The sequence below is a fragment of the Cladophialophora psammophila genome (assembly GCF_000585535.1).
Source record: "Cladophialophora psammophila CBS 110553 chromosome Unknown aczJe-supercont1.24, whole genome shotgun sequence".
NCBI classification, from domain to species: Eukaryota; Fungi; Ascomycota; class Eurotiomycetes; order Chaetothyriales; family Herpotrichiellaceae; genus Cladophialophora; species Cladophialophora psammophila.
Window position 1 is genome coordinate 231325 of NW_006912945.1, and position 26297 is coordinate 257621.

The 26297-nt window shown below is 51.5% G+C and overlaps 9 protein-coding genes across 9 annotated transcripts; 4 read left to right on the plus strand and 5 right to left on the minus strand.

Moving 5' to 3' along the window:
* Positions 1-239: 239 nt before the first annotated feature.
* Positions 240-771, plus strand: A1O5_11208 (uncharacterized protein; the record flags this gene model as incomplete). The annotated part of the gene is made up of 2 exons (XM_007751781.1): positions 240-304; positions 360-771. 2 exons carry the CDS (start codon positions 240-242, stop codon positions 769-771), a joined length of 477 nt encoding a protein of 158 aa, XP_007749971.1.
* Positions 772-985: 214 nt separating this feature from the next.
* On the minus strand, positions 986-1977 carry A1O5_11209 (40S ribosomal protein S4; the record flags this gene model as incomplete). The annotated part of the gene is made up of 4 exons (XM_007751782.1): positions 986-1048; positions 1105-1399; positions 1485-1813; positions 1870-1977. 4 exons carry the CDS (start codon positions 1975-1977, stop codon positions 986-988), a joined length of 795 nt encoding a protein of 264 aa, XP_007749972.1.
* Positions 1978-2307: 330 nt separating this feature from the next.
* A1O5_11210 (aspartate-semialdehyde dehydrogenase) lies at positions 2308-3522 on the minus strand (the record flags this gene model as incomplete). The annotated part of the gene is made up of 3 exons (XM_007751783.1): positions 2308-3113; positions 3173-3412; positions 3468-3522. 3 exons carry the CDS (start codon positions 3520-3522, stop codon positions 2308-2310), a joined length of 1101 nt encoding a protein of 366 aa, XP_007749973.1.
* Positions 3523-4568: 1046 nt separating this feature from the next.
* A1O5_11211 (uncharacterized protein) lies at positions 4569-5624 on the minus strand (the record flags this gene model as incomplete). The annotated part of the gene is made up of 2 exons (XM_007751784.1): positions 4569-5516; positions 5571-5624. The coding sequence occupies 2 exons, from the start codon at positions 5622-5624 to the stop codon at positions 4569-4571; spliced, it is 1002 nt and encodes a 333-aa protein (XP_007749974.1).
* A 919-nt stretch (positions 5625-6543) lies between these two features.
* A1O5_11212 (uncharacterized protein) lies at positions 6544-8262 on the plus strand (the record flags this gene model as incomplete). Its single annotated transcript, XM_007751785.1, has 4 exons — positions 6544-6781; positions 6831-7369; positions 7423-8021; positions 8091-8262. The coding sequence occupies 4 exons, from the start codon at positions 6544-6546 to the stop codon at positions 8260-8262; spliced, it is 1548 nt and encodes a 515-aa protein (XP_007749975.1).
* A 149-nt stretch (positions 8263-8411) lies between these two features.
* A1O5_11213 (uncharacterized protein) lies at positions 8412-9768 on the minus strand (the record flags this gene model as incomplete). Its single annotated transcript, XM_007751786.1, has 3 exons — positions 8412-8808; positions 8859-9480; positions 9531-9768. The coding sequence occupies 3 exons, from the start codon at positions 9766-9768 to the stop codon at positions 8412-8414; spliced, it is 1257 nt and encodes a 418-aa protein (XP_007749976.1).
* Positions 9769-15727: 5959 nt separating this feature from the next.
* On the plus strand, positions 15728-17719 carry A1O5_11214 (uncharacterized protein; the record flags this gene model as incomplete). The annotated part of the gene is made up of 7 exons (XM_007751787.1): positions 15728-15915; positions 15959-16032; positions 16082-16297; positions 16349-16436; positions 16490-16545; positions 16601-16700; positions 16852-17719. The coding sequence occupies 7 exons, from the start codon at positions 15728-15730 to the stop codon at positions 17717-17719; spliced, it is 1590 nt and encodes a 529-aa protein (XP_007749977.1).
* A 4343-nt stretch (positions 17720-22062) lies between these two features.
* Positions 22063-23325, minus strand: A1O5_11215 (uncharacterized protein; the record flags this gene model as incomplete). Its single annotated transcript, XM_007751788.1, has 2 exons — positions 22063-22737; positions 22786-23325. 2 exons carry the CDS (start codon positions 23323-23325, stop codon positions 22063-22065), a joined length of 1215 nt encoding a protein of 404 aa, XP_007749978.1.
* Positions 23326-24134: 809 nt separating this feature from the next.
* A1O5_11216 (uncharacterized protein) lies at positions 24135-25187 on the plus strand (the record flags this gene model as incomplete). The annotated part of the gene is made up of 1 exon (XM_007751789.1): positions 24135-25187. One exon carries the CDS (start codon positions 24135-24137, stop codon positions 25185-25187), a length of 1053 nt encoding a protein of 350 aa, XP_007749979.1.
* Between the last annotated feature and the right edge of the window lie 1110 nt (positions 25188-26297).

Genomic DNA, 26297 nt, shown 5'->3' on the forward strand with positions numbered 1-26297 from the left:
TTTCTCATCTCGCCATCCCCGTCACACCGATTGCCAACGCAAGTTGCTGACATTGATCCTTCCAACATCAAACCACAACCCGCGAATGGCACGCCTAAAACAAGGTGAGCTCCGGCAGGCAGAGACATAAAGACATCCCTCCTACTGGGTATTCGCTTGATGGTTCTTATTCTCCTCTGCTGCTTATAGACATTGCCGTCCCTCTTCCCGCTCTACGCTCAGAGACGTAACCACCACCAATGGCCATCTCTGCCCTTCCTGTCTGGCCGTTGATTCTCTTCGGTATCTTGGAGCCGGCAGCGCTGTACGGTCCCTATCTGCTGTAAAGGCCAGATGGTGCTAATCACTGACATGCACAGGACTTGGGCGTACTTTATCACCCTTTCCCAGCCTGAACAATACTATGCCGAGCAAGCCCCCAACACTGCCGTCTCGGACCTCCTCTTCACTGGCAATGCCCTTTCTCTGACTCTCCAGCTCGGCAATGTCTTTCTTCTCCTTGCGGCAATGGCAGTCATCTGCTGCTTTACGGTCCATCCTGAAATTGCGAGGAGGTACTTGATTGCGGTGGCCATGGCCGATTTGGGGCACATATATTCGATATACTGTGCGCTAGGTGACAAGGTGTTCTGGGATCTCAATCAGTGGAATCAGATGACATACTCAAACGTTGGAGTTAGCGTGTTCTTGCATATTAACAGGTTAATGACTGTGGCTGGGATGTTTGGGCAACTCGGAGCTGGCGTGAATGCCGCCCAAAAGAACAGATAGGAATGATATGAAATGTGAGAAGGTCTTTAGATAGTCTTGGATTGCTATTTCAGCCCGATGGGCCGACGACTTTTGAGGGTAACTCTGCCCCGAGCCCACAATTGCTTCAGTTTCATTTTTATGCCTTGGCACGGAAAGAAATTCTTCTTCGACTATTTATTCCCTCTTCTCTCCACAGAAGCCGTAATGACACCTCCGGATGGCGGTAAGCACTCTACGCTCGAGAGTTGGCCATCTGAACAGCACGGCGACGATCTCTCTCCTCGGCAATAGACAACTGTAAAAGACACCGTCAGCTTGAGCCAGAGGCCAGAGCACACGCATGAAGCTTACCTTGATACCCTTGTTCTTGGGCAGACTGATCCACTCTCTCTCCTTGCCAATGATGAAGACGTTGCTCTCTCGGGTCGCAAACGAGTTGTCAACCTTATCCTTGATGTGTACAATGTTGAAGCCACCGTCGTGTCTCTCGCGATGCGTAATGACACCGACACGACCCATGTTACGACCGCCAGTAACCATAGCTATCACACCGGTATCGAATCGGATAAAGTCGGTAATCGTTCCGCTGCGGAGGTCGATCTTGACTGTGTCGTTGACCTTGATGGCTGGATCTGGGTATCGGATACTATTAATCCACATCAGCATCTTGACTTGCTCTCTTTCCAACCACAGCTTGGCCCAACGGCTGATAGATGCAGGCGGTGACTTACGTGCGAGCATCATGCGTAACCAAGTATGGGATTCCTCCTTTGCCAAGTTGAACTCTCTTGACCTTGCCGAGTTTGTATTCTGCTTCTTCCCGTTGGATGCGGTGGATGGCGAAGCGGCCTTTGTTATCGTAGATCAGACGGAAGTATTCCCCAACCTTGTCAATCGAGATCACGTCCATGAAGCCCGCAGGGTAGGTCATGTCCGTTCGGACCTTGCCATCGACCTTGACCGAACGGTCCATCACAATCATCTTGGTCTCTTGATTGTTCAGGGAATACTTGAGGCGGTTTCGGAGGAGGATGATCAAGGGGAGGCAGTCGCGGCTTTTCTACATGGGTGTTTGTTAGCATTTCCATTGCGGCGCACAGACTCGAAGAGACCAACGTGAGGCCCAGGCGATGCCTTGGGAGCGTAGGCACCCGAGAGCTTGTCCAAAAACCAGTGCGAAGGCGCACTGAGACGCTTCTGATGCTTCTTTGGACCACGACCCATCTTGATCTAGTTGTTGATAGAAGAGAGAACAATCCGCAACGACAGAAACGACAGCGCAAAAAGAATAATTGGAATTTGGTTGTGGCCCTCGCCAAGATTGTTGAGACTAGCCTCTTTCAGGAAGAGCCCTTAAAAAGACGTGGAGTTTGTCATTTGAAAGCCACATTGGCCCAAACATCCTGCAAATTGTGAGTCCAATATCGAAGTGGGCAGCGTTTCCCTTTTTTTTCTAGGTATTGCACTATCATGGCGCTCCGAAACTTTTTTAAGTCATCGTTTCCTTTACCTTTAAACTGCTGCCGAGTCCTTAACCACCTCGTTTAAGTACACTTACAGCAACCCTTGGATGATCGCGGCCTCTGCATTTAGGATAGAAGAGCCGGCTGCTCCAATGACGGTGTTGTGGCTCAATGCCGCAAACCTGATGTCAAAGTGTGACCCTTTTGCAGCCTCCCGAACTCTACCCACGCTGACCGCATACCCTCCTGAGATATCTCTGTCAAGTCGTGGCTGAGGCCTGTCTGGCTCGTCGAAGACAACGATGGCCTTCTCAGGAGCTGATGGGCATCCCAGCTTCTGCGCCTCGGCCACATATTCTCTCATGGCCGCCTTCACCTGTTCGGCAGTGGGCGCAGGTCTATGCTTGAATCGCAATGACACGTATGCCATGTGGCCATCTGTGACACCCACTCTCGTGCAAGTAGCGCCCACTGTCAGGTCTGACTGTTCTTCGAACGCAGTGGCGTCTGAATTGATAGAGCCCAGAATCTTTTGGGCTTCAGTTTCGAGTTTGTCCTCTTCTCCCGCAATATAAGGGATAACATTATCCACGATGTCCATACTAGCGACGCCTGGATAGCCGGCACCTGATACAGCTTGCTCGGTGAACACCTCGACGTCTTCAACTGGTCCGAACTTTGCTTGGAGTGCGGCAAAGGGGATGACGATCCCGATGACGGCGCAATTTGAATTGCAGACCAAAAATCCTTTGTTTAGACCGAAATGTTTCCGTTGGTGGGGAATCAGTGCCAGATGCGAAAGATTGACTGTTGGCACGACCAGCGGTACGACTGGGTTTCTCCGGTAGTTCTTTGCATTTGAGAAAACAGGAATATCAGCCTTCAAGAATTCCATTTCTGCAATCAAATCAGCGGCAAGCCCAAGCATGAGACCGAAGTATAGGTATTCGTCGTACCGACTTCTCCGGCAACATCACTGTCCAAGCCGGAGAAAGCCAAGTCACAGTCCTTGAAGTTGCTGGCTTTACACTCCCTAACTTCGAGATTGGCTAGTTCTGTCGACATCGGTCGAGCTTGCTTCCATCTGACGGCATCTTTGTAGAGTTTGCCAGCAGACCTCGACGACGCTCCAACGGCCTGTAAGTGGAGCGTCGGGTGGTTAGCCAGAAGGAGAATGAACCTCTGGCCCACGGAGCCTGATCACCGAGTCAGCAAATTCGAGCAGATGGATGTCGTGATACAGATGCACACCCGTTGCCCCGAGGACAGCACATTTCTTCTTCGGCTGCGATGTTGGCACTACCATGCTGAACGTTGCCAAAGGACAGAAAGGGTTTCCTTGTGTCTCAAGAATCGACAGAGACCTTCGGTAGATGCTTGACGCCCTAAGGACGAAGTAGGCTTCCCTGTAGAAAATCAACCTTTGCGTCTTCCCGCGCTAAACGTGAACCAGAAAGTGACTGTTCAAAGTTTTGCATTTGAGTCACTCGAGATAAGAAAAAGTGGCGCCAGCGTTGTAATGACCGCTAAGAAGGAGAATTGTGGCGAGTGTCGGTGGCTGTGCGCTTATGTGAAAAATCTATACGTGGAGACAGAATACATATTTCTTTGTTGTTGTTTTTGTGATCTAGGGTGTTATTCGGGAGGTACCCCTGGAGCTAAGGAAGCCCACATGATCTCATATTGTCGACTTGAGCCCGAAGCTTGGGATCATATGCTTGGCTTTGTAAAGAGGACGAAGCTCAGAAGACAACCACCGAGTGGCTGGATGAGATTCAACCGGCCCCCCTTGTAAATGTCTATGTAACGAGTACTCTGTTCTGATTCTGATTGTCCCGCCCGACTTTGTCTCCCGTTTGTGCTCAATCACACGATTCCTTGGTAATGGCTGAAATGAGCCTCACAAGTTAGCGACTGCCTAGACTGGCGAATTACGCGAAAGACGAGACACTCACCAAGGAAGATCTGCATCTGCTGCTCAAGGCCGTTCTTCGCTTGGTGTTAGTGGTTGCGGATACATTTCTGCTAACCCTAACTGGACTTCTGGCACGATAACTGCAAAGCGCAACCGCAGATGGTCTCTGCGCTGCGGCTCTGGGTAGAGGCATCCGATCGGGCTTTCCAAATACCTTAGTGAATAAACCCCGAAATTTGATCTGGTCTTGTGATGTTGGCCTCAGTCCATTTTTCATTATGGGAAGTTCGCTCAATCAGCGAACAACATCGTTTCCGAAACGCTCGAACTGCAGATTCGACTGCATCTAAGCGATGCCGGTCACGCTGCGGGCGTCCCGGTCTCGCTTAAAGACTGGAACGAACTCATTGTTGAACACAGGGCCCCGCTCTGACTGATTATCCAGGCTTCTTGCCCCAGACAAAGTGGTAATCGACATATAGATGGAGATTTGGGTTGATCAGATCTTGCTTGACTCTTTCAATCGTGACAAGGGCCTGGTCGATTGTGTATCCCAGAACCCTGGTGAAGATGGCCAGAGTAAAGGGCTCGACGGCGTCGACAAATTGTGCGCGGTAATAGGTTCCCAGTTCCTTGTATCTCTTCCCTTTGGCCCACGGACCGATAGGACATTTGTATATCTCCTCATGGACGTCGATATAACCAGCGTCCTGCATGTAGTTCTTCAGTTTGTTGGCTGTCTTCAACTCCTTGCCGAATCGCTTGCTGCCTTCGTTCATCTCCTCGACCCAGTTCTTCAGATAGATGGCTTGGTCAAGAGAACCATCATCAGAATAAACCTGGCAGTGGTACTCTTGCATCTCCACCCACCCGCCGGGATTTAAATGAGATAGTGCCTGAGTAAACAGTCGAGGCCAGTCGGCAACACTTCCACAGAGAGCCCGTCCATGGATATAGTCGAAATGCTCGGAGGGCGGATACGTCCATTCACTCTCGTAATCATCGACATAGAACTTGCAGTTTGGAGGCACCCATCCGGGCTGAATGGGACTGAGATCGGTACCAGTAACGGTGGCGCTGGGAAACTCATCCGCGAACTCGATGCACCAGAGACCGGTGCCACAGCCAATGTCGAGAACACGTTGAGGCTCTTCCAAGGGGGAGAGAAATAAAGCACCGCCCAGGATCAATTTGTAGATGTGATGAAGCATGTCTAGGCGTTGTTGCTCATCTTCGTCGTTGGGTAAGATATACTGGCCTTCACGAAAGGCGTGGTAGCGTCGGCCATTTTCATACTTGTAGTTGAGCACCGAGCTTGCTAACGAAGCAGACCAGGACCCAGCGATGGAGCCGCTGTAACCCGAATCACCATCACTGGGGTTGGACTAGGGATTTGTCAGTAGATGTATTGGCTCGTGGAAGAAATATCGGCAACAAACGTCAGCTTCTAAGTCGGGCTCGTGGTGCGGACCGCCGGTGGTTGATTGGCACATTGGACGGAGAGTAGAACAAGGGAATAGCTTATAATAGCGTAACTCGTCTCCAAGCAGTAGAAGCGAGGAAAATTATGGGTAGAAGACGGAGAAGAATGGAAAGTCTGGGGAGGAATGCGAGATTTTGAAAGCCAGAGAGACCTGAGAACACTAACATGGCTGGGAGAAGGAATTAGTGGGTGGGAAAGACGGGCGAGGCTTACATTACTGGCTAGCTAAGTAGAGGGCCTGAGTTGTGCGTGGCGGGCTGCACCTGAAGTAGTTGTTGTACTGTAGTATTATGTGCGGAGTACAAGTATGGAACGGAATACCGACCACCTCGTACGGAGCTGTCCACCACTCTTCGGAGATTGAGCCATGAGGGAATAAATTGATGCCTCCAAATTCTTGATGTGTCCCTGGGTTGCTCGGAGTTCGGCCCGGCACGAACGCACCAGATGTTAACTGGGATTAGGGGCACTGAGGCCTATGGTACGAGTACTAGTACGAAGTACTGTAGTAATAATTGGGAGAGAGGGTGCCAATACTTACCATGGGAAGGTACCTGGTACTTGTGTCATCAAAGTAATTGTACAGTCGTCAGAAGTACAGGATACCTAGCTAGGCGGAATTATTTATCCTCCTCTCTCATCTCTCTTTCTTCGCTTCTCATCTCTCCCACATGCTTCTCTTCTCAAACCCCCCCCCCCCCCCACAATGGGCGCGTTGCATGAGTTAGCGCCCATTGCGCTGCCCCGACACACTACTTGACGCATGCACGTTCCTGGCGGCCGTAGAGATTCGTGCCGCCGGGCCTATTGGATCCGGGTCCTTAGCATAGGGTGACATCTTTCTGAGCCGTCGCTGGTAATCTGCCATCTCCATTCTTCCTTCAGTTGTCACTGTTCAATCGCCCGCCGGCTAACAACCAGGCCCAAGCATGGAGAATATCACATCCCTCTTGCCCATCAGCCGTTCTCTTGTTCCCGTCGCCCTCGCTGTCACTTCAGTAATAGTCTACTGTCTTGCTCTTGCCATCTACCGTCTCTATTTCCATCCCATCGCCCATTTTCCAGGCCCCCGGCTCGCTGCACTGACAAGATGGTACGAGTTCTACTACGAAATCATCCAGAAAGGTCAAATGACTTTTCACATTCAAGACCTCCACAAGAAATATGGTGAGCATCTTCCAGCCTGCACCTCTGTGTCTAACATTAATGGTGCCAGGTCCCATCGTCCGAGTGACACCGAATGAATTGCACGTTCTCGACTCCGACTATTTTGAAGAACTGTACGTCAAGTCCGGCAGACTCGACAAGTACGCCCCCTTTTCGGCCAGGTTCGGCACCGACGATACCTTCTTCACTGCGCCGCTGCAGGAAGACCATCGTCGCTTGCGCAATGCGGTAGCCCCTTTCTTCTCCAAGCGGAAAATCATCGACTTTCAACCCGTGGTGCACGCTAAATTGGGGAAGCTTTGCTCCAGAGTCCAAGAATACGTAGGGACCGATCGTGTGCTGCCGCTTCACCGTGCCTGGACGGCCTATGCAGGCGACGTCGTGACCCAGTTCTGTTTCGCAAAGGCCTACGACCACCTCGACTCTCCAGATTTCAAGGAGACCTTTCATGAAGCGATGCATGCCGCCTGCGAATCGTCCAGCGTGCTGATGCAATTTCCTTGGCTTTGGCCTATAATGAACAGCCTGCCAGACTGGTTGGTGCTGAGGCTCGAGCCGAACATGTATATGCATATACAAGTGCAGCAGGTGAGTGATAGTACGCCGCCATCATCGAGACGGGGGCCTGACTCGGCTGAAAGGACTTCCATCGAACCATTTCCGCGCTCAGAGAGAACCACGACGAACCCGAGAAGATGGTCGACCATCCCACGCTATTCCACGAGATGCTTCACAGTGACCTCTCCTCGAAAGAGAAGTCCGTGAACCGCATGGTGCAAGAGGCTCAAGTCATCATCGGTGCCGCAATCTTGACCACGTCCTGGGCCGCGGCAGTGGCCAGCTTCCATATCATTAACAGTCCAGAAATCTTCAGGAAGCTGCGCGCCGAGCTAGAAGAAGCAATTCCCGACCCATCGAGGCAACTCGACTGGCAAAATCTTGAGCAGTTGCCGTATCTGACAGGGTGTATCAAAGAAGGTATTAGACTAGCATATGGCATTGCTTCGCGACTACCTCGCGTGGCCCGCCATGATTTGAAGTACAGAGACTGGGTTATTCCAGCCGGTACCCCGGTTTCCATGACAATCGTCGACATGAATCACGATGAGGAGGTCTTCCCCCAGTCGCATTCTTTCGTTCCAGAGAGATGGTTGGATAATCCAACTACCAAGGACGGCCAGCCTTTGGAGAGGTACTTCATTGGCTTTGGGAGAGGAACGAGGCAATGTATCGGTCTGAAGTATGTCGGACTTCCTGTTCCATTTCGGGCTTCGTGTTGCGTTTCAGAAAAGCACTGACAATGTTGCAGTCTTGCTCAAGCCGAACTGTACATGGGACTTGCCACCATGTTTAGGAAGTTCTCCTTTGAGTTGTACGAGACCGACCTGTCGGACACGGTTCTCGCTCATGATTATTTCGTGCCAACTGTCAAGATCGACACCAAGGGAATTAGAGTTAAGGTGAAATCGGTTGAAAAGTAGCCGACCCGACCTGGGAACAAGCTGTTTGCCTAGCGAATAAGTCGGGAGTGATAGAGCCTACTCCTAGTTCGCCCACGTTGGTGGCCTTGCGGAAAGGCGCGCATCTGTTTGGAGCTGATTTCCAGGGAATTTGACAGAGAGGTTTGGTATCAAGCCGGAGGCAGAAATGATGCATATAGGCCAGCTTGAATCAGAGCATAGATCACCATCCACCGAATCACTACTGAAGTTCGCTTCGACTCCGTTTGAAGCTTGGTCGCTAACCATATGTACCACAATGGATAGCCAGAAGATAGCCTCGTGATGATTTGTACATGATAGCTTGTCAATGCAAGGAGTGCAAGTATAAGTTGTGGCAGGGCCAGGCTGAGCAATACGCGTTCCCCAGCAGAAGCTGGTGTCGGTGACTGCTGCGCGTCTCGGATGAGAAGTCGAGGGTGTCGAACGATATCCACGGCGGAGTAGATTAGAATCCAGAGCGAAGGTGCGGCCAAGAGAAACAGCGGCAAATTTGACACAGTCCAGTAGCGAAACGGGCCGACATTCCTGTAGAGTTTATCAGCTGTGGTTGTGGTACAAGGCAGCAGGAGGCTCACCAGTAATGAGACTGGACCCAGGTGAATATGGACGGTACTGTCTGATTGCACCAGGATCTCTTATCTTCAGCACCGTGGCCATAGCAGTATTCCCAATACGCCCGTGCTTGCGGATACACCATCCCAAATGCCACCAGGAGACCACCAACAACGACCGAGGCCAGTCGGCTGAGTCGCGAAGCTGACAGGCCCCGAAAGAAAATTGCCATGACGGTGGAGCTGGCTTCGATGAGGAAGGGTATTCCGGCCAAGATGCCATTGCTCCGGACCATGGTGGCAGTACTGAAAGACATGCCGACGCAGATCATGGTGGCACAGCCGGCTAACACCAGGCCTCTGTGAAAATGCTGGGTTGCGTGCATGTATCCCAGGAAACCAGAGATGGAGAGAAAAGCAAAGAGGCTTTCTGACTGGGGGGCGGCAAGAAACACTCCTGCCGGCGAGAGGATATGGAGTGCTGCAGCGGCGAAAGGTAGCGGAGAGTTGGTAGCTTGGTCGGCCCCCGTGAGAACTTTTGTCAACGCCCACAGCTGGATAACAGACAGCCAGTGGGCGATGTGTGACAACAATATACCTGCCAGCAATGAAGGCGGGTCGGAGGTTATCCCCAGTTGGGAAAGACCTAGGATATGGTCAGCGTAGAGCTCATACACTTGCGACGGGCCATCGTACACCTGCTGGTCCAGGATATCGCGGTCGATTGACCAATGCCGAAAGCCCACTCCTGCTCAAAAACGTGTCCTTGGTCTGACAGGTGTGTGTAGTATACAGCGTCCCATCGAACGAACTTCAGACACCCGCTTGACATGTCATCCGGGGTGGTTGATATAATTCGGTCACGTCCATCTTTCCAGGACAGGAGACTCGTGGACGTGTCATATCCGACTCCTGGAGCGGCCAGAGTAACCATGATTATCAATGACTTCCAAGCGACAAAGAGGGCAAACAGAGTGAGAATAGGACGGTCGCGCCCATATCTTGACCAGAGCGTTGGATTCATCCTGCATAGCCCCCTTGTGCGAAAGGACAATTATCGTGTTTTCGAGTCTGGAAGAGCTCCGAACAAGGAGGAAGGTTGTCCTCATTCACGCGAAAGATTCACCGTAGTAGCTGCAACTCCATTGATCTACCGTACTTCGCTGCCTCCCATTTTGTCACTTCTCAGATGGATCATCCTACTACTACTACTACTACTACTACTACTACTACGACTACGTACTAGCTCCGGCGATAAGGATATATCGGATGTATACGCTGCACTTGCTCTGAATGAACTGGTGCGGAATGCAGGATAGCTTGTGCACTTGTGTGGCATTGTTTTCAAACATCAATGCGCGTATGTTGCGTTGATTGCCATGACGGCATCAGCTATAATTCCAGGGACCAACGAGGTGAGTGCTCCTGGATGCTTGCATGGTGGAAGATAGTTTCGAATCCAACTCTCCTCGCCAAGGACACTTTTTCGGTCCTTTTTGGGGCTGATTCTGGAAGAACGTTGTGGTGGACGAAAAGAAGGGCGAAAAGAAAGCCGGGGTGGACGAGAGAACCGAGTTTAAGCGAAGAGGAGCAACTCGGGCGGAATGGTGGAAAGTTGACCATGTTGGTTTCATGTAAGGCGGTCCACGGTGCAACCAGACTTGGATTGCTATCGTACCCAGTAAGCATATGGAAGAAGATCGCGACGTCTTTCAGAGATAGCCACGTTCGGCACAACTCTCGCTCAACTGAACTAGGACATGGCAATTTGACGGCATAATATTCAGTCAGTTGACTAACACCGCAAATTGGCTAGGAGAAAAGGACTATGGCGAGACGCAGACAGTGACCCTACATGTCAGTATGTCGTCAAATTCTGCCATTAGCGATTAGCTCAAAGAACATCGGGAGTGCCGAATTGGCAATAGTCATGCATGCATCCCTCATCAGAAGCATGGTAGTAGTATGTAGAACCTTACAAGCAGTCTGCGCCACCGGATACGAGACAAGGGAAGCGCGGACGGAGCGAGTTTTCTTCTTGTGGAGGGTGCGAAAGCTGTGGGCTCAACATTCCACCTGTGACAGCTCTTTGAGCTGAGCGTCGACAAGGGTTCTCGATCCGCAGGAACGATGGCTTTTGGCCAGCAATGACATCTCTTCGAAATGTTTATGGCTTGTATCGTCGAAGCGAAATCCACCAGTCGACAATGAGTGGGTTGCCAACTAATCTCATTTGGCCACGCCGTCGCAGGAGCAGCGGGGGTGCCACCTACGCAATCACATGCTCGAAGCAAGATGTGCTCCGTCCTGATTCGGGTGACGATTTGACACGCCCGAAATCGCTGCCTGGCGCTCAAGTAATGACATGGCCAAGGAGACTCGAGGGGATTGACTATAGTCTGCTGGAGGCTGGATCATGCAAGAGAATCCCAGGGATCGCGAGGGCGTTGGATATTTTGGGACGGACAATGCGAAGTTCACCACCGCCGTCAAAAGAATGGTGTCGGAAACCGATCGTGCAGGCGGATAATAATAGTGCTGTCGTCTATGCATCAGCCACGCGATCAACACGTGGGCCGCCCTTGCAGCCACGTGGATGTCGTGTTGCTCGACTTGTCTTGACGGGGATGCGATGTGTAGGAAAAGTACGGGACGTTCAACCCGTATATGGCAGTAGGTTCGATCTGCACCGCTGACCTAACTTACAAAATTCTGGCATGGACCGCCGAATACCAGCGACAAAGTGTGATAAAGCACCCTGAAGCGCGGGCGCCATTGGTGGCTGCAGTTAGCAGAACCTGACCAAAGGAACCAACCTGCGTCGCGTATGATAATAGTGCACGGCGGTGGTGTCCCGATTGGGATCTGTGCCAATCTGTTGCGGCTGGAAAGGGATGTTGACCGATGAACATTCTACCGAAAGGGAAGCCCAGCACATCGTAGGTGGGACGAAGCTCTAGCCTTGGCGCCCTCTCCTGGATTACAAGAAACTCCCAACGTAGTTGTCTTGAAACATGCAAATGTCAAACTTGGTCCCCTGCTTCAGGGCAGTCCCAGCAATGACTGGGTACAGATGAAGACGAGCTGAGGGCTCCCCTGGTCGGAAAACTCTTCTGCACTCTATGCGACTAGATCATGCTTCCACACTCACCCAAAAAACCCCCCCACAAACGTGGCGCATGCATACGATGGGCTCGATGGGTCGATGTTGACAGGTTATGTCAGACGCTGCATGGCCTGGACCCTCATGGGCGTCGTAAGCCAAGGAGGGAATGAATCGTGAAGCCATTACTATTCCCACATGCACCTCCTGAACAACCGATGGGCAAACTTGGGCAGGCAATGGTGACCATCAATGGCTGCAACGCCCGATTAGTGCGGTCTTCTATCGCCAGTCGTCGAAGAGTGGCGCAGGGAGACCATCCTAGGAGAATTGTAAAAGTGATTGCAGCTCTTGATCTGGAGTTGGCGCTTTCTGTGGGCGGATTGGAGCACTCTATCATGGAGTGTACGCCATTGTATTTGGACTGTGGTCGTTTCGCATCTGCTCGAGGTGCTTAATCAATGCATTTCAATTTCTTCCTGCCCTCATGCGACGGTCACTAGCAAATTGCGCTGTCAGGATTTTGTTCGAGGCGGCATGCATCAAGTGTCATGATTCGCATCTCACACTCTATAATGCTCGTGTCTCCCAGCTTTACCGAGATGTGGGCTTTGCTTGACCGAGATGCTAACCCACCGCTAGACGGGTAAATCGGCTCGAGTCCCACAGCAACGATTGTGGGCGATAATGCATGTACTTGTAAGCGAAGTCGCGATATGGCCAATGTCGCGGATGACCTCTTCGGAAAAAGCTCGAGAAAAAGAAACCCCAGCCAATTGTCGGTCTTCGCCTACCACCATAGGCAACAGCTCCCAGTGGAAGTCAAAGGTGTGATCCGAGCTTGGTGGGGGAGCCTGATTAGCTCGCTTTAGACCTGAAAGAAGATGTAGGCGCCATCAGCTCCGGGGATTGGCTTGAGGGGTAAGGTGGAAGCGGCATCCATCTGGCCTCGTGGTCAAAGCCCGATCTCCTTTGTTCTTACAAGCCACCTCCAACGTCTTCGGCTAGCGAGTTATGTAACAGCGCCCGTACGGCTGGAAATGCCGGCGCGGACATGGGCAGCGAAACGGCTGAATAAGTGACCAATGGACGTCAAACCCGCCCTTGTCATGAAGCTTCCTCTAGGACTGCAAGTCGCGTTCAATCCTCACTGAACACGGCGTTCCTCCACAACCACGGTCAAATCACACTGGTTGTTGGCCACATGGCCTTTTGTTGCCGGATGTTTTGGCCCTCTCTTGCTCAGTGTTTGCAATTTAGGCGTTCGGTTTTCTGATTGTTATCCCACATCCCACGTCGTTGGCTCCAGCGACCCGGATGGCAGCAATGCAGCGGAAAGCCCCTGCGGGCGGGGACCATTTGCACAGAAAACAGACAAGATTGTGTGACGGATACAGAAACCTGATGCCTTGAACTCGGGGCGGCGTCTTTTTTGCCTGGTGAGACCCACACCACGGTACAGCCTCGTACGCGCCTTGACCTAGTCCTCCATTGACCGAAACAATACCCCCGGCTGCTCATTTCTGTCCTGGTCTTGGTTTGATTCACCATCAGGCTTACTTCTTTGATCGGTGCCCAATGCGCAAGTACGAACCAATTTGGGCATCATCGTAGCACGAGAGTTGTCTTGAAGCAACGAAGCTCGATCGGGTTGGCCGATTTGTGAATCTTGAGGAGCGAGCTGATTCCTTCCGCCGTGGTGGCCGCGTCCAAGCGCCCCATCTTGCATGAGAAGCTATGCCACACCGTCAAGTCACGATGTTGACATGTTCCTTGCCTGACTGCACACTTCGCAATAGCAGCAGCGGCCACCAATCGAAGACATCCTCACTTGCTTAGCCGGCCGCGCCCGTGTTGTTGAGTATTTTCAGCTCCTCAGGTCTCTCGATTTGGAGCTTTAGATCCCAGCAAGCCCGTGGGCACCCTTTCCACCAGGCCTGAACCGACTGCCACCCATCGACGCTTGGAGCACAAGATCTCGGTTTGGAGGGAGGCTCTGCCTATCTGATTGAACTCACATTTGTGTTACCGAGTATGAGGAGAGGCGACTGAACAGCAGCCCAGAGCGACTTTGCTTGTGTGAGAGTGAGAGGGCCGGTCAGATCGGGCGCAAAGGATGCTGTGGTCCGCAGGGATACGAGCCATCCATATTTTTTACCCTGCATTGGCCACGGTTGAGTTGAGGCGGCGAGAACATATCGAGGCGAAAGGAAGCACCTGCGGGAGCTTTTGGAAGTGGAAGAGAACTGTAGAATTTGCGGGCAGCGCAGTCGTTTTTGCAGCCCGCAATTGCGACCTTCTGCTACCTTCTGCTCCCTTGCCACTTCGACTTGCATTGCACATTGCCTGTAAACGACGGCAGTGGACGACAACCTCGCCACCTCTTCATACCTACATCAGAAGTCAGAAGCTGGACGACAAGCTGCTGTTGTGCCGGAATTTATCACCCATCAACGCCATCCTTGTAACTGTCGACGATATACACCAAAGACTCCTAAGATTACCTCCTCCTGCTCCTGCTCCTGCTCCTCATCCACCCCGCCTCAGTCCAACATCACTCATCTCCCCCTCGTCGCCTCCGCCGGTTGAGCTCGCCTCATCTTCTGGATGCTGGCAAGGAGCCAGTACCAGCTGGGGCCCCGAGCCTTGCCTTCTCCTTTCGCACACGACAGCATCGATGCTTCACCAACCGAAAACCCCATTGACACGCGATCCTCTGTCGTCAACGTGGCTATCGTTCTTTTGTCACCTTCCTTGACTTCGAAGCCTCCTTCACCCAAAGACCTGTGCTCCAGTGAGGCTCCTCAAGTTTGATGCGGCAGCTTGACCTTGCTGTTCCTTCTGGACTTTGTAGGGACCGTCAGACCGCCGAGCCTGTTCCTCATTTGGGTCGGATACGGGATTGCGCAGTCAGGGATTGCGCAGTCAGGGACTGCTCGGCATCACAGCTTCACGTCCTCTTGAGCATCCATCCATTCATCTGTACAGCTTGCTGGAGTCTATCAAAAATCCGAACGAAGCCGCCCTGCCAGCTCGAGAAGCGGTTGCCTACTGAACCGTTTGTTCGCCCCTTGCACAATCCTATTACGATCGACGTGCTCCCACTTCGCCGGGCATTGCGGGCTGCTACAAAGTTGACCAGGTTCACGAACATCCCTCAGCCTCACTCCCTGCGGTCATCAGTCCCGAAAATAGCACGCTAAGTGGGAGGAACTGTGTGCGGTGCCCTCAACAAAATTGCATCTCAAAGTTTTGCTCGAGTGGATTTTCTGCCTCGCGAACCATTGCGCTGGATCCGCGAACACCAGGAGCAGCACCCTGATTGTCTGACGCAGAAAATTAGCAGAAACATCCCGCACACATTCTTCACGGCTTTGGTCTTGTTTTCGAGCTTGTCTAAGGGAAACCTGCCCCTCGAATTAACCCAAATCCTCCTTACCGTCGTTTGTGACGAGCTAACGGAAGACCTGATCACCATACCTTGATCAAAGCCCATCACACCTTTCCGTCCACGAATCATTTGCTGAGAGTAGGTCCTCGCCCTAGAGGAGCCAAATAGCACATTTAAATCCCGGCCCTCTGCAGTCGTGGCTTCCTCTCCAGCATCTACCCATCGCCTACAACTTCACACCTCCTTCTGCATCTTCAAACCCATCAAATTCACCTTGTCTCCCATAACCTGCACCATCTCTTGAATATATTCTTCCACCATCCTTTCTGGACGCAGTCTTAATCTGAAGCATTCTTCCTGTACCCATCTTGCAGCTTCACACCTGGGTATCCAGCTCATATGGTGGACCAAGCAGCGCCTCGGCCTGGATTCCGGAAACCCCAGGTCCCAGCATCAGCCTCGACCCGAACCCTCACACGTAAACCACCGGTTCTTGTCGATCCATATCTGGCCGAACGCATTCAGTCTCGATCCCTCATCCCCAGGTCCGTCGTTGGCAACGCTCGATTTCAAGATGCAGGCAGAATGTTCGTTAGGAGGTGCAGAACTGACAAGACTGACCGCGAACAGAGACATGTACAAGATGATGATCAAGCAGCAGCCCAGGGATGGTCAAGTCCTGACGGCTCAAAAGCGTGCTAGCGGTGAGTGACGCTGCTGTCCATACGAGAGAGACATTAATCGTCAGTACAGCAAAAAAGCCACAGAACGAAAGAATCTCCCTCGATCCTCCTGCAGTGGTCGAACTTGCGGTTCTCGATGATGACCCGAGCAGGTGCTGGCTTCACAGCCCGTACTTGTTCTGCACCGCCGAGCTGGTTAGACTTGATGACAAGCCAAACAGGTCTGACACGCTTTCTGGCACGTTGACGTCTTCGCTGCACGTGGTCAAGATGAATGACGGAAAAGGTGTGTTTTTCTGACCTGCGGTGTCTTGGAACTTAACTGACAGTATCACAGCCCACGGCTTCTTCGTTTTCAGCGATCTCGTCCCACTATGCGCCGGCATGTTCTTCCTTCGATTCACGCTGTTTGAGATGCGCAAGAGGTACGAGGGACAAACCCCTGAGAATTTGTTGGCGCTGCTGACTAGGCAAAAAGCCCAGATGGGCTGTTTGCGGAAATGCTCAACTCTGTCTCTAGCGTGACCCTTGAAGGTAAGCTTCTTTCAATGCGACGTTGGTATCTAGAGAGATACTCACATGTAAACAGTCCATGCACGCAATAAATTTGCCCCTCTAGCCAAGTCCACTGACTTGACGAGAGCGTTGAGCGAGGGAGGCGTGAAGGTCAGGGTTCGAAAGGAGCCAACGTACGTCCCCCTTGAAGATTTGACATTGGCAAAGGACAGCATATCCTGGTGCAAGAGCTTCTCTCGCCCCTTGAGCGGGTGATCCACCACCAGACCATTCTTTGCGCAGCTGCTTTCTGTTCACGTCGTATTGCAGCTAACCTCCATCCAGGCGTCGATTGCAGAGAAATAAAACCAGCTGGGGATTCCAAAGATACATGGCTGGGTATGGCCAGGTCGTGCCAGCCGCCGTGTATGGTCAACCTCAACTGTATCCGCATCACGGCCAATACCATGAGCATTGGAGTCAAAATGGAAACGCTGCTTATAACACGAACAACGCGATAGACATCAGAGATCGCTTAAGTGTTCAACATCATGGGATGGCGCCGCCATGGCACGGTGGCGCTCACCAACAAGCAGCCCTAGCCATGGCCCCTCCGATGCTACCACAGCAGCTATTCCCTCAACCTCTGCATCGGCTTCAACATGGTGCATTCTTGCAAGACGTGCAGAAGCAGTCAGTGAGCCAGCCACTCCCTCTTATGCAGCACACAGCACTGTTGCACGAGACACAGCACTCGCTCATGCCACCACCACCGTCACAATCTCAGCAACAGCAGCCCTCTTTTCCACCTCTTGAGCAGATTCTGCCACAACATTTCATCCCACTTCCACCGGCGAATTATACCGTGAGGGACGACACGAACCAGTTAGGGTTTTCAACCGGCGCGGAAAATGAGTTGTTTTTTGCCACCACCTCTGCTAGCTCAATGCCGCATTTCACTGCAGCGGACGAGCAGGTCTCATATACTACCTCATCAGCCGCGCAGATGATGTACGTCACCGCATTGGAAGACCAGATGATACGCAGGACATCACCGGGAACTGATTCGGCATACACATCGTCGTCGAGTGGTTTGGACCAACAGCAATATCTGCAAAGCGCTGGACATGTTTCTGGGACGTATGATGTCTCAAGTTTCAACCCTTTGCAAGATCCGTACGATCCAAACTCTTCACATGGAGGGTTTCAGTAGACATGACAACTTCTGACAACAAGTCATGACACCTGAGCGCTGGATTGGTCGTTTCGTTGAATGTGGGCATGGTGCTTTGGATCGAAATATCCTCTGACATATGAAGCAAAAGTTTGTGGGTGCTATTGTTGGAAATGTTTGTTCTTATTTGAGTATAGGTTTCTGATAGACTTGGTCAAAGGGAAGGCTGATGGAAGGTAATGGGTGGCATAGGCATCCCGATAGGAAGGGATTGCAGTAAGTGAAAAGGATATCCCGATAGAAAGGGATAGGGAAAGGAAGTGTGGTTCTACTAGTAATTCTACATGTTCTCTGTCGCTCCGTCAATTGCTGGAAGATGATGTTGGAGGGGAGCTATACTTACACAGCCAGCATATATATTCAGCCCGATTCACATTTTTCCTGGTCATTGATAGTTGCAAGTCAGCATCAGACATCCAACAAGAACACACAGTCATTCTCACCACAAGCTCGGCCACCATGATTGTTGCAATGGATTGGAATAATTGAATCCATGAAAAGGAGACATGAAGGCCTTCAGCAGCGACGTGACACAAAGAACATGATATATACACATCGGAGTCGGGGGATTCGCAACGTGCAAAATTTCTTTCTGTTGAAGACTTCAGAGAACCAGATGGTCTAAGAACTTTAGAACCCTGAGCCACCCGTGTCGCAGCCGCTAAGGACTTCTAATGCCCAGCCGATGCGCACGGTTAGAATTCACCAATGGACCATGCAAAGATTCTGCAAAGTCTGTGCGTCAATCAGAATTCGCGCCAAATCCGCAGATGTTTTTATGGTAACGAACGGGTGTCCATGCCACAGAAATGACGCACCGACACACGGAGGAATGACACGGGGCAGTTTCGACAAGGCCAAAGGGTTTTCTGACAGCCACCTCAGCAAGCAAGGTCTTCTCTCCTACCTCAGTAGCCATCAAGGGCGCCTTTCCGCCATCAATAAGGTCAAATTTTGAGTAAGAAACGTTCATAATTCAGCTGTATGGCGCAGCCTTGTCAACGACACGCCCGACTGTACCCTGGCCGCCCTCAGCTCCTGGACTCAGATGTCAAAGTCGGTAAGAGAATCCGACCCTCGTTCTATCAGGCAGGTACATCCTCGCAGATGTCCGCTTAAACATGGTCCATATGACCCATCATCATTACACGGCATGCAGGCGGCAAATCAGGGGCTGAGCTGGACAAAGGCTTTCTTCGACTGGTGCAGTCCTCAATTTCTCCGAAAAGGAAAAATATCAGTCATGGAATCTCGGAGCCCCCCGCCCCCCCCCCTCTCCTACAAGAAGGAAATATTATTGTCACTTTTAGCGGTAGATCCGGGGATGAAATCGAGTCCAGCCACTGCGTCAAAAAAATAGCAAAAAATAAAAACAAAAAATACTCTAACGGAACGCCTACGAGCGACGTTCAGGAACATGGCAAGACGGATCCAGAAGACGAATTCGTCAAAATTTCCATCATTATCATCAGGCTGCCGCTGGATGAGCTGAGCAAAAATTCATTTGAAAGGGCTGGAACCGAACAACAACATCGGGCGGTCATTGGATTATCACCTCTTTTGTCTCATCCAATGGATTCAACAACATAGTTGCTCAAGGTATTGCCTCCTCTACCAAACCATTGCGAGACCAGGCCGCAAAGAGGCTGGCCGCGGACGTTATATTTCCGAGGACATTGAGCGATTCCGCCCCATGAGGGCTTTCAAGATCCCTCATCCCTTTTGCCTTGGCCCTCTTCTCATTCGAGGGACCGTCTTCTGACTCCCAACCAAATTAACCTGAAAACCTAGATTTGCATCACGGCATCAGAGTCTCCACAAATAACGGTTTAGAAAGGCACAAGGCTTGAGAAGACGCTCCACTATAACAGCCACATCAATGACTCAGACACCGCAGGAACCTCTGGTTACATCGGCTTTGCCCTTCGATCACATCATGGACACCTATAGAACTCCTCACCCAAGGTCTATGGCTCCTCGCAATCAAAGGCTCCTCTACTACATTGATAACGGTACACTGCCCGACAGGTCAATATCGCTTCCGCAGGCTTCCTGTTTATGTACGCTTCGCCACGGGAGCGATGTTGTTTCAGCCACGAGTCGACTATTTTCATCGTCGAGGTACGTGCGTCCACCGACGACACTGGGAATTTCCTTTGTTGAGCCACAATATTCTCTCATGCTTTCTATGGAACTGTCTCCGCCACGCAAATGCAGAGGGTTCTGCAAAGCAGTCTGATATCCTTCTGATTCAAGCTCAGGATCAATCCGAGGAGCAGCTTGCTCGGCATGTGCAGTGCTTCTGATGTGATCTCTCCGGTAAGGACACGGCAGTGTGGAATCCGAGACCTCTTCAAAATCTAGAGGCTGTCGATGAATGTGTGCTATTCCATGCGCCTTCCTAGGTGGGGTAAGCTGTGCAAGGAGATGCTTTCCCCAGTCAGCCTGAAACTGATCTGTTGGAACAAGGCGAAGTGGCTGTATTGTGCTGGCATAAGGGTAAGAGGAAGGCGATTTGGCTGGTCACATGTCAGGACGAAAAGGACTAACATCAATTTTGGCAGTGGACCGAGGGGCTTTAAGGTAGTATGGGGCTATTGAGCGTTGATCAGTAATAACAGGACGAGGACAACAACAGTTACAACAGACACAGAATGGCTGTGCGAGCATGCTATCGCTGCCAGAGTGCTTAACAGTTTACCGTGCTGGCCGTGTGCTTTTCTTTACAGTTTGAAGAGAGTATTCTATGGCTTTTTTTTTATTGATACCGCCTACCTATTCCTGAGCATTCATTTTGTCCTTTCCCGCTCCTCAACGCCGCCGCCGTGCTGGGCGCTCGTTGCCCTAGCCGCTGCGTCTCGGTGGGTGGTGTTGGCGGTGGTGATGTCTTGCCAGCGCCGACCGGAAAGGCATTCCCGATCCCCGACCGGCCTGGTAGCACTAGCCCCTGTCCGTTGTTGCACGTGCATTCCAAATCCAGAAGTGCTCCGTTACACTAGGATCAAGGACTACTCGAGGAAGAACTATACTGAGGTCAAAGGAAGTCCGTACGGTCGACGCTGCTCAGGGGATCGCCAATCGTTTCGTCCTGGTGGATCATACAGCAACAGGCCATAGCAAAAGTCTGTTACCCAGGGCCTCACCTCCGATGGCGCATCCACAGGAGGAGTTTGTCTGAGAATGAGTGAACACCTAACATCTGCGAACCGACGGGACACCGTGCGTGACTCGAGCTCAAGATGGTTGCGTCGTCTTCGCAAATTTTACTTTATGCTACAAAGTCATTGAGCAGAGCAAAGGTAAAGACAAGACGATGCATGCCATCAAGAATCCCCTCCACGAGACGCATGACGGCGAACTGGTTGTGTCAGATGATCAAGAAGATGAGAATCCAAACTCACAGAATCTCGCCTCCACTGAGGGACGCGATGCTCATGAAGAGACGAAGAATGAAGTTCATCCGAAAGACTAATTCTCAGGATATCGCCACAACAAGGTGGTCCGGCGCAAACACAAAGCACAACCTGACGATCTCAAGAATATTACGTCCGCGACGTCCGTCCTATGGGTCAGGATATGGTGGCGTTTTCAGCATGTTTTCCCCCAGGCGTCCGGAAGGGAGTCCAAGAGAGAGCCCAACAGCGTGGCGGGTATATTCCGAAGACGGCGGACATGGGCCAGACGAGCATCACCGGGGTTTGGTTTTGACGTCTCAAGGCGCGGTTGACAAGCAGCGGCGCAACAAGAAGAGGAAACCGGAGCGAAAAGCTGCAAAAGATCAAATCTAATGGGCTGTGTCATGAATGAATCTCCATAAGACGCCCTATTATCAACTAAAACTAATAAAGATGGGTCGGGCAAAGAAGGGCAGAAATGGGTCAGACTAAATTGAAAATAGGTCAATGCAAAGCATCCGCGGCATATCTAGTAGTGATGGGGCAGAAAGCGACTACTTCACCAGCTCTGTCATCCTCTTCACCCCAAAAGTTTCCAAAGTTCCGGACAGCATTGTAGATTCTACTTGCTTCCTACTTCATCCTCTCCCTAGATGACCGTGGCAAGACTCAGAAACTTTCGCACGGGCGCCAACCCAGGTTGCCCAGGTCATTGGATTATCGGCCTCACCCGCGGGATTCTTGAGATGCTTTGTCCTTCTTGCCCTATCTTCGCATTCTACTTTGAGGCTGTTCTCAAACCCAGCATGGGACTCGTCCACATCGACTTGAATCTTCTCCAGAGGCTCACAGACCCCTCATGTAATCATAAACCTTGCAACCCAGCCCCGCGCCTGAAGCTACGCCACAGCTGTTTGATAGACCGGGCTAAACCGCACGTCGACTATATTGCTTGGGGTGTTCTGCTTCCTCAAAACAGTCTTTGACATTGTCTGGAACGCAAATACTGCCCTCCAATATCCGCCGAGCAGTTCTGACGAAAGAAAGTGTTTCGAATTCAGGTACCTTCTGGCTGGATGTGGAACGCACCTTGACAAGCACGGGTATACTGCCTAATGGATGCTCAATGTTCAAAGTTGTCTTCTGTGAATGCCTCTCTGTCAATAGCTGGTTCACAACCGACCGATCAACTCGGCTGCAAGCAGCAGTGCAAATAGCGCCAGTTCCGGCCATTGAGGTATGGCACTTATTGTCCAAAAACAGTCTTGACTGGACGTCGCAGTCGCTGTCTGTAGGAGGAGAAACAAGCGCTACCATCGGAAGCATTGGTGATTGAGCGTCGACAAGTTCCCAATTCTTGCACATCCCAACCATTTGCGCAGCTTTGCCGCGGAGCTCTCTGACTCTGGCAATGAGCGCTGGATCGTTATCAAGATCAGAGGGCTTCTCATTTCCTGCAAGACCCAGGTCTTTGGCTCGTGCAAAGACAATAATGTTGCCAACATCGCAGATGGTGATGTCAATATTAGAATCATTGATGACAATCGTGTCTAAAGAATTACTCGTAGGAAGCACCCCACTGCTGAGAGCTGCGCCGATGACCTTTGACTATCAGGACATGCGGTAGATCAGAGAGAACATCCCACTTACATTGCTGTAGTCCATGAGAATGGGGGATCCTGAGCCGGGACAGCCAGCGATAGCAAAAGTACCCAACTCAACAAATTTCCCGGTCGCATGGTTGATTGGTACATGGGAAATCAAGACTTTCTTCGTCCCAGTATTATAAATTCTGACCTCTTGTGTTGTAACCGTCGGGTCTATAGTCACACCCGGCCTCAATTCTTTGACGAAGCCTTCGTCGACGGCGAAAGGGCCGACAGCCGCAGAGATATTGCCGCAATTTCCCTTATAACTGACCGTCTCCTCGTTGATTCCGACTTGGACAAACGTGTAATCGACGTCGACGTCAGGCTGGTCCGAGGACTTGATCAAGGCAATCTTCGAGGTCACAAGGTGGCTCCCGCCCATACCATCAATCTGTAGAGGATCTGGAGATCCCATAATGCGTTGAAGGAAACGGTCACGCTTGGTGCCTCGAGGAGGAACATGCTGCTCGTGGAAAAAGAGGGCCTTGCTCGTGCCGCCGCGGAAGTAAATCACAGGGACTGAACGATTTTGCACGACCATTGTGAATCTTGTGACATGGCTGAGCCGCCAAGGCTAATGAGATGAATTTTCGTAGGGAGAGAGTTGATGACTGAAATTCATGTATATCAGGTCACAGGGATTTGGTCAACAGAAAGCCGAGAATCGGACTTTGCTCTTCAACACGAGGCCGTAAGTCGGAGACGACTAACTTGAGTCAGGTGACCCAGTAGGTTTCATGAATAGCTTCCTCATAGACGACCTACTAGAGTTAAGGCCTAGGGTACCTCTTGTTTGCCTGATATCTTGTATATTTGGCGGTGAAAATTGCATATATCAGTTTTGCTCCGCCGCCGTGGACAAGGGAGGCTTTAGGCGTTGGTCTCGGCCGAGAGCCTCACCAGCCTCACCAGGCTTAAGGGCAGTATAAGCACCCTAGCTTCTAGGCTGGTGCCGCCTTAAGCCACCCATATGTCCCGCAGTCCAAATTCGGGCAGCCATAAGCGCCTCAACAGATACAATATGGCCAGATAGAGGAAACAAGTCGAAGCCGCCGCGCGCAAGGGACTGTACGCGCAGCCGACGAACCATGACCCATGATGTAACCTTTCTCTCGCGGCTAAGATCGGTTGTTACAGGACGGAGGCTTCGGCAATGGCTTCGGCGTACATAGGAGCCTCAGCCTCGCTCAACTCTGAGTTTTGCGGATTGGTGACGTCGAGTGGGACTCGCTAGGGTAAACTAGCAACGCCACAGGGCGTACTTCTTCCAACCTCATTAACTCACTTGGAATTCCATACAAATCGCGAGAGCCCGTTGAAATTTGCTTCACCAGATCCGCGACATAAACAATGCCACAGATAGCCAGTCAACAGCAAGTCGCAGCAACGTGCCTGTGCGGCGCGATCTCGTATGCTTTTCCCACGGATCAGAGCTTGCCGATGGATAGCAGTCTGTGTCATTGCTCCGATTGCCGATACGTGACCGGAGCATTGTACTTGTCATCGCCTCAGCTATTTGAACCCCCACCTCAGAATATTTTGGACCAAGCCGTCCACTATGATAGCTCGGACACGCGTCGCAGATGGTTCTGCGGGAAGTGCGGGTCGCACATGTTTGTTCAGGAAATTGGAGGCCAGGGAAGCAGATGGTGGGTCATGGGCGGCGTGCTGGAGCAGACAGGGTCTGGCTCTCGCACAAGGAACACCACCAGGGCTGCCCATCACATCTTCGTAACCGACACGGGAGACGGTGCTTTGGCAGCAAAATTGATCCGGTTAGGCATACGGGAAGTTGAATGCTGGGAGAAGCGTCCGTATCACAGCAGACAAGTGACCGCCGCCGAGTTGCAGGAAATGTCCCGGCGCGCCGAACGAATGTCACGACCTGGGAGTGAATCTTTAGAGGCCAGATGTCACTGTGGCGGAGTCAATATCAGCATCATTCGCCCAAACTTCGAGTCATTACAGTTGCAGCAGAGGTATATCCCGGAGGAGGAGAACAAGTATGTGGCCGGTCTTTGTACCTGTCGCTCATGCAGATTGGCCACAGGTGTCTCTTTCCAGCCATGGGCATATATCCCACCGGCCAACATCTTTCTCGCCGCCACGGGAACAATGGTCAGGTTTGGTGCGGAGGGAAACCAGGAAGGCTCAAATGGGAACGCCACTTTGAGACATATCTGGTCCAGCAAGGATACCTGCAGGAGCTTTTGTGGCCGATGTGGTGCAACCATATTCTATTGGCACAATAAGCGGCCGGAAGTCGTGGATGTCTCGGTGGGCATCCTGAGAAGTGAGGATGGGGCGATGGCAAAGAACTGGCTGTCTTGGAGGAAGGAAGGCCCTAGTTGGAAAGACGACTGTGTCGACGAAGAGTTGCTACAGGCCATCTTCCCACCATAGTGTCCACACTACCCAGTATCGGTCGAGAAGTCGAGCCCATCACAGGGTAACCACTGTGACATAGTTGCTCTCGGTGAATCCCGGCATCCTGGATATTGCTTCGAAAAAATATCAATTGAGTACCTAGCTCGCTAGATAAGTAAGCCGACTTGACCGACTTTATAATGTCTATTCTAGTTGGTCGATATAGAAGTCTCTTGGCGACGCCACAATGGTTATCCCAAAACAGAATATTCGTCTGGGCCTGCGCCACACTGGTCTCTCTTCAATTCCTCGGGACGTCAGAATCAATGGCTCGCCTTCAGCAAATATGAGTCCATACAGTGGTGTAGGTCAATATGAGATGAGTCCCACGATACTCCAAATGCCTGACGATAGGAACTGCCGCCCTTTCCTCAACCGTGATAATGAAATGTCAATTGTAGGGCTCAGAATTGCCGAGCTGGAAAGGGCGAACTCTCAGCTTGACATGGGAAACCTCGGTCCTGAAAGCGTGGAATTGAGACGCCATGTTGAAGAGAGAGATCAAGAAGTCTATCGGCCCAAGAAACATCGACAAGATGAGACTGAGGAGTTCCGGCGTCAAAGAAAGCAATTTGAGGGTGAATACAAAAAAAACGGTCCGCGGCAAGAAAAATGCAGTTCCCCAGCGCGAAAACGCTCATCTTCAAAGTCAACATGCCGTCCTACTGTAACAGAGCCCTTCAGGGTTCGGCGTGCACGTGCAACAACGCACAGAGGCCTGTTCAGCAGGTCGGGAATCGAGAACGCGTTTCTGGTTGGCACTGACAAGATAACACCACCAACACCACCCAGAGGGGCAGCGGCTAGGGCAACGAACACCTAGCACAGCGGCAGCATCGAGAAACGGGGCAGTACTGATAGAAACACTCAGGAATTAGGTAGACGGCACCAAAAGCCATGGAATTCATGATACTCTGCTCAAAACTGTAATGAATGGCACTCTGCCAGCACTGTAAGCTGTTCCGCACTCCCCCTGCCAGCCCATTTTGGTTTGACATGTGACTAGACAACTTCTCTCCCCCCTACTACCACTCTACCAGCCCTGCACAGCACAGCACAGCCTCTTTGCCTTGTTACACTACAAGG